The sequence below is a fragment of the Oncorhynchus mykiss genome, chromosome 27, assembly GCF_057628025.1.
Source record: "Oncorhynchus mykiss isolate SJ-2025 chromosome 27, ASM5762802v1, whole genome shotgun sequence".
In the NCBI taxonomy this organism is placed as follows: domain Eukaryota; kingdom Metazoa; phylum Chordata; class Actinopteri; order Salmoniformes; family Salmonidae; genus Oncorhynchus; species Oncorhynchus mykiss.
The window spans coordinates 1,833,512-1,846,820 of NC_143048.1; the positions used below are offsets into that span (position 1 = coordinate 1,833,512).

Genomic DNA, 13,309 nt, shown 5'->3' on the forward strand with positions numbered 1-13,309 from the left:
CCTGACCAAGGCCCTTCTCCCCGTTTGGCCGGGCGGCCAGCTCTAGGAAGAGTCTTGGTGGTTCCAAACTACTTCCATTTAAGAATGATGGAGGCCACTGTGTTCTTGGGGACCTTCAATGCTGCAGAAATGTTTTGGTACCCTTCCCCAGATCTGTGCCTCGACACAATTCTACGGACAACTCCTTTGACCTCATGGCCTGTTTTTTGCTCTGACATGCACTGTCAACTTTTATATAGACAGTTGTGACATGTCCAATCTATTGAAATTACCACAGGTCGACTCCATATGCACATCTCAAGGATGATCAATGGAAACAGGATATTTTCTGAGCTCAATTTAGAGTCTCATAGCGAAGGGTCTGAATACTTATGTGAATAAGGTATTTCTGTATTTTTTTATTTTTATAAATTAACAAAAATGTCTAAAATATATTTTATCAATTTTAGAAAAAGGCTATAACTATCAAAATGTGGAAAAGTCAAGGGGTCTGAATACTTTGAACAACGAACACAAGATGATACAAAAAGCTATGCAAACACAACTTACATATATATATATATATTTTTTTAAACATTTTCATCAGTACATTATTTTTCTTAACCTTTACTTTGACAGGGAAGTGAAACGCATAGAGATACAAAATAATGGGGGAAAAGTGAGTGCGTACGTGGCGTGCTAATACACTGTGGTCAGATGCTGCTATTGTGGTGCGATAATGGTAATGCACTGAACTTTCACACACTGGAAACCAAACGGAAGCAAACGGGGAGGGACTAATGTCAACTTGTCCAATAAGAAACGCTCGTTTTCGTTACGAAACGTTTTATTATGATCTGTACAGTGTGCACCAAACGAATCTGTTATCATCACTTGGTCTATTCACCTGACATTTCATGAAAAGTTTACCGTGTATGATTAAGTGTAGGTAAACACCAATATCCCTTAATCGTCTTTAATAAGTGTTTTTGTCGGCCAGAAGACAGAGAGACCAACAATACCAGCGATATATTCAAATACTGTCTGCGCGGTACCAGGAAGTAAGTTACAATTTTGGGGCTAAATCAACCAGCTATAAACCTAAACGTTATGTGTCTGTCATTTGAGATTGAATATCAAAGTCTGTTTTTTGTTGGCTCCAGTATGAAAGCTAGCTAACTATATTCTTTACATTTTGACATTTGTTTTGTGTTTATTGCTCTGCTTTCTGACAGTTTTAAGGCGGAATGTAGGCCTAATCTTAGCCTAGGAAGCCGATAGTGCAGATCTAGACCCCATCGTCTAAACTCGATGTGCATTCCAGGTAATAAATAGACTCATGTCCCCAGTGGACCGGCTCCTACATAAAGCATCCTCCATTCAGGCCACAAAGGCATCGTTTTCCTCCTTAAAGATGCACATTGCAGAAATCGCGATGCCATTTCCTGGCTGCTAAAATTAAAATAGTTTCCACTATATTTGCTTGTTTTGTCACATACTGAAATTAGTCAGAATCCTTGTACCGTGTAAACCGCTGTGAAATATATTTAACCAAAACTATTGTATTTGAAGCTGGTGTACCAACCCGAAAGTAAGACGCAAAAAATAAACCTAAAAACGGGAAGCATAAAAATAGCCCACATACAGTAGTAGGAAAATGTATGCACTCACTACTGTAAGTCGTTCTGGATAAGAGCTTCTGCTAAATGTAAAATACAACATATCTATCGTTTCTTAGACTTTGTTTCAATAAGATTGGCAAATCTATAACATGTGAATGTTGTCAGGTCAACCAAAAAGTTACATATTGTAGCTTTAGTGGAGAGAAGGTGGGAAAATATTCCTCTCACTTTCAGATTTTGTGTATCATCAGAAAGTAACTATCATTCCTTAGCCACTCTAGCATCATGGTAAAAATTGTGATTTACAAAGAATGTATGCATAGTTTCCTCATTTTTTTCTTTCTGCTTTCTCACTATTAACAATAAGGAGGAAAATGCTACTTTTAGATTTCCCTTGAATGGAACGAAGGGGCCTAGCCCGAACCATGAAATACAGCCATAGACCATTGTTCCTCCTCCACCAAACTTTACAGTGGCCACTGCATTCAGGCAGGTAGTGTTCTCCTGGCATCCGCCAAACCCAGATTTGTCCGTCGGACTGCCAGACGGTGAACCGTGATTCATCACACTAGAGAACGTGTTTCCACTGCTCCAGAGTCCAATTGTGGCGAGCTTAACACCACTCCAGCCGATGCTTAGCATTGTGCATGATGATCTTAGGCTTGTGTGCGGCTGCTCGGCCATGGAAACCCATTTCATGAAACTCCCGACAAACAGTTCTTGTGCTTTTGCATCCAGAGGCAGTTTGGAACTCTGTAGTGAGTGTTGCAACCGAGGACAGACAATTTTCACACGCTAAGCGCTTCAGTGCTCAGCGGTCCCATTCTGTGAGCTTGTGTGGTCTACCACTTTGAGGCTGAGCCGTTGTTCCTCCTAGACAAAATTTGACAGAACTGACTTGTAAAGGTGGCATCCTATGACAGTGTCATTGAGCGCTTCAGTAAGGCCATTCTACTGCCAATGTTTGTCTATGGAGATTGCATGGCTGTGTGCTCGATTTTTATACACCTGTCAGCAACAGGTGTAGCTGAAATAGCCGAATCCACTAATTTGAAGGGTTGTCTATATACTTTTGTGTATATATTGTGTATCAATAACAATATAGTTTTATCTGAAAGGAGTCCCTTATGATTCCCCAGATGGCAGCTTTCTTGTCATTGTTGCCACCCAGAATCACAACAATTACAGACTTTTGCCCTGTTGAAGCATGCACATTTATTCTGTGATGTTATCAGCTAACCCATCTATAGTAATTTTTTTTTTATGTGGGTGCCCTTGTCTTGCTCTCTGTGTGTGGGTGTTTGTGGTATTGTCTGTGCGTGGAAACTGGGGGTGTTTAAAAATCCCCATAAGAATGCAAAAAATGACAAATCTCTGTTTCAAAGGACAAAGAAAGTTGTATGATTTTGTATTGTATTTAATTGTACATGTTTGTGTGTCACTCCAGGCTGAGCTACCGCAGTTGAGTGAGGAGGATGCGTTACCGACAGAGGGGGGGAGGTCAGCTGGGTCTGATCCTCCTGGCCTCCCAGGTCTTCCATGTGGGGGTGGAGAACATTCCCCCTGTGACGCTGGCTGTATTGGGCCTTAACGTCTACCTCTTTCTGGTACCCAGCTTACCCCTCCTCCAGGCCTGCATCAGCGTCCAGCAGGCCTACTGGCGTGGTGACTGGCGCCGCCTCGTGCTGTCGCCGCTGCACCACCTAGACGACTGGCACCTGTACTTCAACATGGCATCCTTCCTGTGGAAGGGCGTCAAGTTGGAGCCCCGGCTTGGCAGCAGCTTCTACGCCTGGCTTCTGACTGTTTTCTCCCTGCTGACGGGCGTGATTTATCTGCTGCTGGAGATGGTGCTCTCGGAGATTACCCAGGACCCCTCTTACAACTTAGAGTGTGCAGTCGGCTTCTCAGGTACTAGCTAGCTACAGTGTCAGTGTGTTTGCTGTTATGCTGCTGAGGAAGGTTTCTATCTATCCTCACAATAGTTTGGGTCATGGTAGTTTTTTTTTTTACCAGGAAAACCCCCAGGTCCTAGTTATAAGCCTAAACATGAATGGGCCTCTGTTGGTCAGTAAAAAGGTCCACTCTGTTTTTCAACTTGCTTTCAATTTGCTTCCTGAATTGAAAACTGAATTGACCTCAATCATGCTGTGCTGTGAGTGGCATGGTGAGACTGAACTGTCTGTCCTGTGTTGTAGGAGTGCTTTTTGCTCTGAAAGTGCTGAGTAACCACTACCACCCGGGAGGTGTCTCCTACGTGATGGGCGTCCCAGTGGCCAATCGCTACGCCAGCTGGGTTGAGCTGGTGCTGATTCATGTAACGTCACCGGGGTGAGTTATTCTTTGTTGCTTGCAGCAGTAGTCAGATGCACAGTATAAACACATGTTCTACACCTACAGACTTTTCCCCCAGCCCAGGTGTCACAAGTTTCCAATAAGAAATGCACATTTTAGTTAGACATTTTTATACTGTTGTGTGCCCGAATGAACATGACCCAAGGTTCATCGTAAGTTCACTAGACAGTCTCCACAATGTGTCAAATAGTTCTAAATGAAAGCTTACAGACATAACTAGGTTTGATAATAGGGGAGATAGGGGTAAGTTGAGCCTCCCTTGTTTCTAGGAAACTATACACAAAATGTGAAGTTTGACCAAATATTTATGAAGAGGTCATCGTTTCATGGAGTCTGTGAAGGAAGAAGCCACATGGCAAGTTAGGTCCAACAAATGTATTGTGTTAGAGGTTTCAGGATTCTTGTATATAACCCAAAGTACATAATTTAAAGACTGTTTTACACGTCAGTTGGGGTCTCAAAAAGCTTCAATATGAGGTCTTAAACCTAGCATGAAAGTGCATCTGTGTAGCTGTGTGAGCTAATATAGTCAAATTAATATTTTTTTCTTACCAGGCATTATCGCTAGAAATTGAGAACAACAATCCCTGTTAAGCCTGTGTTAAAAGATGCTTAAAATGTTTAAAATACCAAAAAGTGATTGTGTTGAATTGTATTTGGAAAATAAAGATGGTTTTAAAAAGGTATTGGCAATATTTCATTCAGTGCAGAAATGTGTAGGCTGCATAATTTACCTTGTCCCGCTGCTCAACTTACTCCATACCTGGTAAATTGAGAACACTTGTTTTGAACAAGTTAAGTAATGTTTACATTAATTCAGATTATTTCTAGGGAATCCACATCATCTTGAAATACAGTGCATTTGGAAAGTATTCAGACCCCTTGACTTTTACCACATTTTGTTACGTTACAGCCTTATTCTAAAATTGAGAAAAATCGTTATTTCCCCATTCATCGATCTACACACTATACCCCATAATGACAAATCAAAAACAGGTTTTTAGACATTTTTGGAAATAAAAACAAAAAAAATGACCGGAAAAATTACATAAGTATTCAGACCCTTTACTCAGTTGAAGCACCTTTGGTAGTGATTACGGCCTTGAGTCTTTTTGGATATAATGCTACAAACTTGGCACAATTGTATTTGGGGAGTTTCTCCCTTGTATTTGGGAGTTTCTCCCATTCTTCTCTGTAGATCCTCTCAAGCTCTGTCAGATTGGATGGGGAGCGTCGCTGCACAGCTACAGTGCCTTGCGAAAGTATTCGGCCCCCTTGAACTTTGCGACCTTTTGCCACATTTTATGCTTCAAACATAAAGATATAAAACTGTATTTTTTTGTGAAGAATCAACAACAAGTGGGACACAATCATGAAGTGGAACGACATTTATTGGATATTTCAAACTTTTTTAACAAATCAAAAACTGAAAAATTGGGCGTGCAAAATTATTCAGCCCCCTTAAGTTAATACTTTGTAGCGCCACCATTTGCTGCGATTACAGCTGTAAGTCGCTTGGGGTATGTCTCTATCAGTTTTGCACATCGAGAGACTGACATTTTTTCCCATTCCTCCTTGCAAAACAGCTCAAGCTCAGTGAGGTTGGATGGAGAGCATTTGTGAACAGCAGTTTTCAGTTCTTTCCACAGATTCTCGATTGGATTCAGGTCTGGACTTTGACTTGGCCATTCTAACACCTGGATATGTTTATTTTTGAACCATTCCATTGTAGATTTTGCTTTATATTTTGGATCATTGTCTTGTTGGAAGACAAATCTCTGTGCCGGTCTCAGGTCTTTTGCAGACTCCATCAGGTTTTCTTCCAGATTGGTCCTGTATTTGGCTCCATCCATCTTCCCATCAATTTTAACCATCTTCCCTGTCCCTGCTGAAGAAAAGCAGGCCCAAACCATGATGCTGCCACCACCATGTTTGACAATGGGGATGGTGTGTTCAGCTGTGTTGCTTTTACGCCAAACATAACGTTTTGCATTGTTGCCAAAAAGTTCAATTTTGGTTTCATCTGACCAGAGCACCTTCTTCCACATGTTTGGTGTGTCTCCCAGGTGGCTTGTGGCAAACTTTAAACAACACTTTTTATGGATATCTTTAAGAAATGGCTTTCTTCTTGCCACTCTTCCATAAAGGCCAGATTTGTGCAATATACGACTGATTGTTGTCCTATGGACAGAGTCTCCCACCTCAGCTGTAGATCTCTGCAGTTCATCCAGAGTGATCATGGGCCTCTTGGCTGCATCTCTGATCAGTCTTCTCCTTGTATGAGCTGAAAGTTTAGAGGGACGGCCAGGTCATGGTAGATTTGCAGTGGTCTGATACTCCTTCCATTTCAATATTATTGCTTGCACAGTGCTCCTTGGGATGTTTAAAGCTTGGGAAATCTTTTTGTATCCAAATCAGGCTTTAAACTTCTTCACAACAGTATCTCGGACCTGCCTGGTGTGTTCCTTGTTCTTCATGATGCTCTCTGCGCTTTTAACGGACCTCTGAGACTATCACAGTGCAGGTGCATTTATACGGAGACTTGATTACACACAGGTGGATTGTATTTATCATCATTAGTCATTTACGTCAACATTGGATCATTCAGAGATCCTCACTGAACTTCTGGAGAGAGTTTGCTGCACTGAAAGTAAAGGGGCTGAATAATTTTGCACGCCCAATTTTTCAGTTTTTGATTTGTTAAAAAAGTTTGAAATATCCAATAAATGTCGTTCCACTTCATGATTGTGTCCCACTTGTTGTTGATTCTTCACAAAAAAATACAGTTTTATATCTTTATGTTTGAAGCATAAAATGTGGCAAAAGGTTGCAAAGTTCAAGGGGGCCGAATACTTTCGCAAGGCACTGTATTTTCAGGTCCCTCCAGAGATGTTCAATCAGGTTCAATTATGGGCTCTGGCTGAGCCACTCAAGGACATTCAGAGACTTGTCCCAAAGCCACACCTGTGTTCTCTTGGCTGTGTGCTTAGGATCGTTGTCCTGTTGGAAGGTGAACCTTCGCCCCCAGTCTGAGGTCCTGAGCGTTCTGGAGCAGGTTTTCATCAATAATCTCTCTGTACTTTGCTCCATTCATCTTTCCCTCGATCCTGACTAGTCTACCAGTCTCTCCCGCTGAAAAAAATCCCCACAGCATGATGCTGCTGCCACCGTAGGGATGGTGCCAGGTTTCTTCCAGACGTGTTGCTTGACATTCAGGCCAAAGAGTTCAAGCTTGGTTTCATCAGACCAGAGAATCTTGTTTCTCATAGTTTGAGAGTCATTTAATTACGGAGTTGTGTGCGTTGTAGCCAGGCGGTAATTCATAACACGCTTCTCTGTGCAGGACCTCCTTTGTGGGACACCTGGCAGGCATCCTGGTGGGGCTTCTCTACACCGCTGGTCCTTTGAAGATCATCATGAGAACAATTGCAGGTTTGTGTGTGTCGTGGGCAATGTTTTCCTCACTAAAACATGCGGAACAAGCTAAAAAACCTGTGCAATGACGAGTTTGGTATTTTGGTCTCACCCGCATTTGTGTCTGCATGGATCCTGTAAAACTTTGGACCTCTGTAGGTGGATCATAAAATGGGAGTGTCAAGCTGAGGTGTGGAGGAGAGTATGCTTATTAGCATTTCCACAAAGTATATACTACTTTTCATGACTTTATCAAGAGGCTTAGAGACTAGAATAAAATGGGGACAAATGTGACCTACCGGCTCATTTTGGTCTCATGTTGCAAAATTTGAAATTGTATTTTTTTACAATGAATAAAAGTAGAGAGAGCTAGAACATGTTATATCATACACTACAGTTGAGGAACAGTGGGAAAGTAATTCTGCTTGGAAAGTTGATAAATGTACCGGAGAGCTCTTTGTCCACACCCATTCAGCATCGTTCACACCCTCTTAAGCCTTAGCCCCACCCAATCTCTTTACGGATTCACATGTGAGGCCATGTGCTAAAGACTAAAGGCTTGTTTATACTACATCTATCAATATGTCTGTATAAGTTTGTCATTCATTATTACAGGAAAATAAACTCACAACAAGATCATTATTGGGCTCCTGAGTAGCGCAGCGGTCTAAGGCACTGCATCTCAGTGCAAGAGGTGTCACTACAGTCCCTGGTTCGAATCCAGGTTGTATCACATCCGGCTGTGATTGGGAGTCCCATAGGGCGGCGCACAATTGGCCCAGCGTCGTCCGGGTTTGGCCGTCATTGTAAATACTAATTTGTTCTTAACTGACTTGCCTAGTTAAATACAAATATTTACAAGTTAATGGTGAGCTAATTACACTAAATAGATTCCTTTTGTGAGTGAAGAATTAATAGCAGGATATTCTATCCTATAATTTTGGAACTTGGACACTAGCTAACAGTATGCTTTAACTTGCAATTAAAACGACTTTCTGACAAACATTGAAACCTATAAACTCAGAAAATGTAGCTAGCTAGACTCTGTTACCCGTATACATGGATGAACACTTCTCCCCCTCTGTCACGGATGCCATCGTTGCCCTTAGTTTTAAGATGTAATCCGGAGACAGTTGTTTTATACAATAGCCTTCTGTGTTCTTTTTTTGACTCACTGTATTTGCAATCCTACTCTGCTTCCACCGTGCATTCCAATGATTTCAAAACTTCGTCCTCCAGAAAGTGGAGAGCTGTCTTTAAAAAAAATCTGCGTTAGAAAGAATTACCTACACATATTGAGCAGCTCATTATAGACAGAAGCGGCTACATGGCAGACCAATCCGAACTCGGATCTCGGCATGTCCATCCCATCCATTATCTCAGCCAATCATGGCTAACGGGAAGTTCCTGTCTTTTTCCATGGCTAAACCAACTATGCTCGTAATTAAAAAATTGTATTTACAGATGGCATACAAGTTTGTTATTAAGGCACATGTTTCCGAAGGCATTTCTGCCCCCCAAAATGTATGAAATGTTGCTAAAATAAAAATGTAATGTTTACGGTCAAATGCCTCTCCTGTGAAGTAGTGATGCGCGACATATGCCTAGTTTCCTAAAACAACTCACTATTATCAGCGACAATCCATATGACTATGAATGAGGATGTTGTTGTTGCTTAAAGGCCAACTTTTATATTTACCTAAAATAGCCTATATGTTGTAATGTATTCTTGTCTTTTTAGCTTTCGCAAGTAAGAATAAATATGAACATCAATATACTTGAATTTGAACATCAGATTGAAATAAACAGGTGTGTTCAACATTAACACATTTAAAGTAATTTTCAAACCTACATTAATCTATTGAGATGATTTATTCACATATTCCACCCATTTACCCAGTAGTTATTGCTGTTTAGGTATTTGGTAGACATGGGAATGCAGGTGTGCTTATACCTGTTCAGGTTACATGGAGGGGAACCCTATAGCATCTGCCTGAGGGGAGGAGCTGATACTCAGAGTGGAGTACATGGGAGTGGTCTGAAATAGTCTGGGCTTGCCTGATAATGGGCTGCAGGGACGAATGCTGCCTCACACCCATGACCTTCATGGCAGTTTGTCAAGCGGGCAATTTGAGATTTTAGTCAGACTGATTATTCAGACTGATTTCCAAATCAGACTATGATGCCATGTTTTAGGATACTCTCTAAAGCATTGTAACAGTGTTGCTTCTATGCCTCTCCTTTCCCCAACCTGAGCTCCAACCAGGGACCCTTGGAACATCGACAACTGTCACCCACAAAGCATTGTTACTCTTCACAGCTGCGGCCCTTACCAAGCAAGTTTCAGAGCGGGTGACGTCAACGCCATCTAACTAGCCATTTCACATTGGCTACAAAAGCATGGTTGAAAAAGTCGCCCTTAGTTTGTGTGTATGTTTTTCTGTGTAGATTTTTTTTGCTTTTCCAAACAACAGTGGTTTTTGTCCTTTAAACAAGACGAGGTGTATGTGGTGTTGGTTCTAAGCTGCACTGTTTTTCATAAAATTTCAGGTTAAATGCATTTGGAAACCAAACAAATCATGTTGTGTCCAACCACAGTATAACATTACATGAATAGACAAATTAAATGATCAGGTGTCTCCTCTCCCAACAGGATTTGTGATGAATGGATACCATGCCAGACAAAATCCATATTATAACTTTTCAGGTATGTAGCTACATATGTCTAATCATTTTGCACCTTGATTTATTGATGTCTCGCTTCCACAATGGGCAGAGTCTAGATTATTTTTGTTTGTGTCTGCAATATACACTGAACAAAAATATAAATGCAACATGTATGTCCCATGTTTAATGAGTGGAAATAAAAGATACCAGAACATTTTTATAAGCACAAAAAGTGTATTTCTCTCAGATCTTGAGTACAAATTGGTTTACATTCCTGTTAGTGAGCATTTCTCCTTTACCAAGATAATCCATCCACCTGACATGTGTGGCATATCAAACCTCATGATCATTACACAGGTGCACCTCGTGTTGGGGACAATAAAAGGCCAATCTAAAACTGCTGTCACATAAATCAAATCACATTTTAATCAGAAGTTATTGCGGGTGTAGCGAAATGCTTGTAAAAATGTATGACACACAACAAAAACAAAATACTGCAAAGTTGCTTAGGAGCTAGAAGCAGAACTGCCATGTCTGTTGGCGCCATCTTGCACATCAACACAATGCCACAGATGTCTCAAGTTTTGAGATGCGTGCAATTGTCATGCTGACTTCAGGAATGTCAACCAGAGCTTTTGCCAGAGTGAATTTACCATTACCATAATGAAAGTCATTTTAGAGAATTTGGACATACTTCCAACCGACCTCATAACCGCAGAACACATGTATGGGATCGTGTGGGCGAGTGGTTTGCTGATGTCAACATTGTGAACAGAGTGCCCCATGGTGGAGGTGGGGTGATGGTATGGGCAGAAATAAGCTACGGACAACAAACACAATAGCATTTTATCCATGGCAATTTGAATGCACAAAAATACAGGGATGAGATCCTGAGGCCCTTTTATTTTTATGGTATCTGTGACCAACTTTATTCCCAGTCATGTGAAATCCATCAATTATGGCCTAATTTATTTCAATTGACTGATTTCCTCATATGAACTGTAACGCAGTAAAATCTATGAAAATGTTGCATTTATATTTTTGTTCAGTGTAATACCAAGCATACTTGCCAAGAGCCTGATATATTTGGTAATCCTAGTATTTGTGTGGGTGGTGGGGGGGAGTTCTGTAGGATACAGTGGCAGTAGTGGAGAACCCCGTGCGCACCCCCAGAATGTTCACCCTTACACTGGAGGTCTATCAGAGGATGAGCAGTACGAGGCAGCCATCAGAGCCAGTCTCAATGGCAGAGGTGAGACCACAGACCTGGGTTCTGTTCATTAAGCAGTAGGCACCAAATGGAAGAAGTGTTTCTCATTCGACAAGGCCAGGTAGTCCCCGTCTACCTGGCCTTTGTCGAATAAGAAACACATTTTCATTCACCGTTGCAAACCATAAAAAATAAAAAAATTCAGTTGCATACCCTAATCCGGATTCACAGAGGCCTTAAAAATGTTAATAATAAAAAGCCTTAACCTTTCGAGTCCCGCTGTCACGCCCTTTTAAACATTGTGGTTTGAGCTACAAACTTCTGGGTTGGATTCGTCCATTGAATTAATCTATTTCTTCTGATACCATTAGTCTGTGTGAGTAATGGGGGCTGAGTTAGAGATATGTTTGTGAGACAAGGGCGGATCATGAAGGAGTCCGGGGGGAGCGGTTCTTCTCACAAACGCCTGTAGAGTCCGAATGGTTTGTTATGCTCTGACGCTCAGCCACACAAGAGTCGTTAAAAGGTTAGGGTTTCTTCTACATAGAAGATCATAGGAAATCCCCGGACATATTGTCGATAATACTGTAATAAGCTCACATAGTTGCTGTCACAAACTCAACACAGTTGTCACTGACTAGTTGGATATTAATTTCCCATTGAGCAAACAATGTCTGTACTTACAGCATTCTTATAAATACTTGTTCTTTTTTTAAATCAGGTTTCTGCATGGTAGAACTTATTTTTTGATTGACATTTGCAATTGTTTTTGTCAAGTGTGGTTTGTGTTGTACTTGTTTTCCTGAAAATATGTTTATACACTTCAATGTGAGGCTAAATATGAGGAAAGAGCAAGTGGATTAATGAAAGTAGTTAATTTCAACTTGTTTTGATGTGGGAAGCCTGGGTACAGTGGATTGTGCTGGAAAATAGTTAATTGGAAGTGCTTAAATCAAAATAGATTCAAGACTTTTGAAGTCCTCCATTTAATCTAAATGTTGGGTCAAATAACTAATCTATAGGAGTGCCCAATCCAAGCCTACAGCCTCAGTCACAACAACTGCATGTGTCAATCATTATAATTGTTATGTCCCTTAGGGGGCTCCACTCAGAGAAGACCAACCTCGCATGGTTTCAACATTCCAGGAGAACTGACAGCAGAAGAGATCAGGAGGCGGCGGCTCCAGAGGATTGACCACTTTGACTGACCAAGCTGGACTATTGGTTCATTGGAGGATAAAAATATCTTTCCTCAAGGAATACTACACTGAAAAACTATAGTATTTTGTCCATCAGTCCACTGTTAAAGGTAGAATCAGTGAAATGTTGCACAAGGCAGTACCTCAGATATTGCGATGAGCAAGATGCAAGATTTCGCTCTCACCCAGTCACACACAGTATCTGTGCATGTGCACGGGTTCGCTTAACGCTCTTACAAAGTGGTAGCCAAGGGACCAGAACAGGAGAAGTTTAGCCTCGCGCTCCAACTCTCATAGTTGTTGGGGTGAATTTTAATTTGCCATTTTATAATTAAAAAATATTTTAAATGAATATTTGAAAACTTATAAATATTATGCAGTGAAAACAGCCAAATGTATCCAAATCACGTTTTAGTAACCACATTGATTTGACATGTTCACTTTGTAGTGTCAACTTTATTGAATGGGTGCCAATGACTTGTGCTATCGATCCCCCACGGTTGGCGTGCCATTGAGCTCTTACCGTATGTATTGGGCTACTATTTAATTATTTTCAACTATCAATTAAGATTTTTAGTCCTGTAGTATTTGAATGTAATAATAGGATTACCAAATATACTGTTTCTGTCTCTTGGCAAATATGAAACAGCAATTTTAGAGATCTGGGAACTATGATACATTTTGCTCTAGAGGGAATCTGAGAATGAACTCGCAATTTAACATGAGAGTAATATGATGTATTTCTTAAAATAATCTTGTTTGTTAAACAATGTATTTTTGGAACATTTATATTAAATATATGCATTGTGTTAAACACTGCATTTCCCCCTTAGTTCAGTACATTAAAGACTACACTTGATCTA

General features: G+C 40.8%; 1 protein-coding gene across 2 annotated transcripts; it reads left to right on the forward strand.

Annotated features, from left to right (window-relative positions):
- Positions 1-760: 760 nt before the first annotated feature.
- On the forward strand, positions 761-13,260 carry rhbdd1 (rhomboid domain containing 1). Of its 2 annotated transcripts, none has more exons than XM_021587198.3 (7): positions 761-1,040; positions 3,049-3,512; positions 3,800-3,932; positions 7,300-7,388; positions 10,024-10,077; positions 11,137-11,289; positions 12,346-13,260. In XM_021587198.3, the coding sequence occupies exons 2-7, from the start codon at positions 3,077-3,079 to the stop codon at positions 12,453-12,455; spliced, it is 975 nt and encodes a 324-aa protein (XP_021442873.1). In that variant the 5' UTR covers positions 761-1,040; positions 3,049-3,076; the 3' UTR covers positions 12,456-13,260. The 2 variants fall into 2 exon arrangements, with proteins under 2 accessions (XP_021442873.1, XP_021442874.1); XM_021587199.3 differs by having other exon boundaries at positions 11,170-11,289.
- The last annotated feature ends 49 nt before the right edge of the window (positions 13,261-13,309 follow it).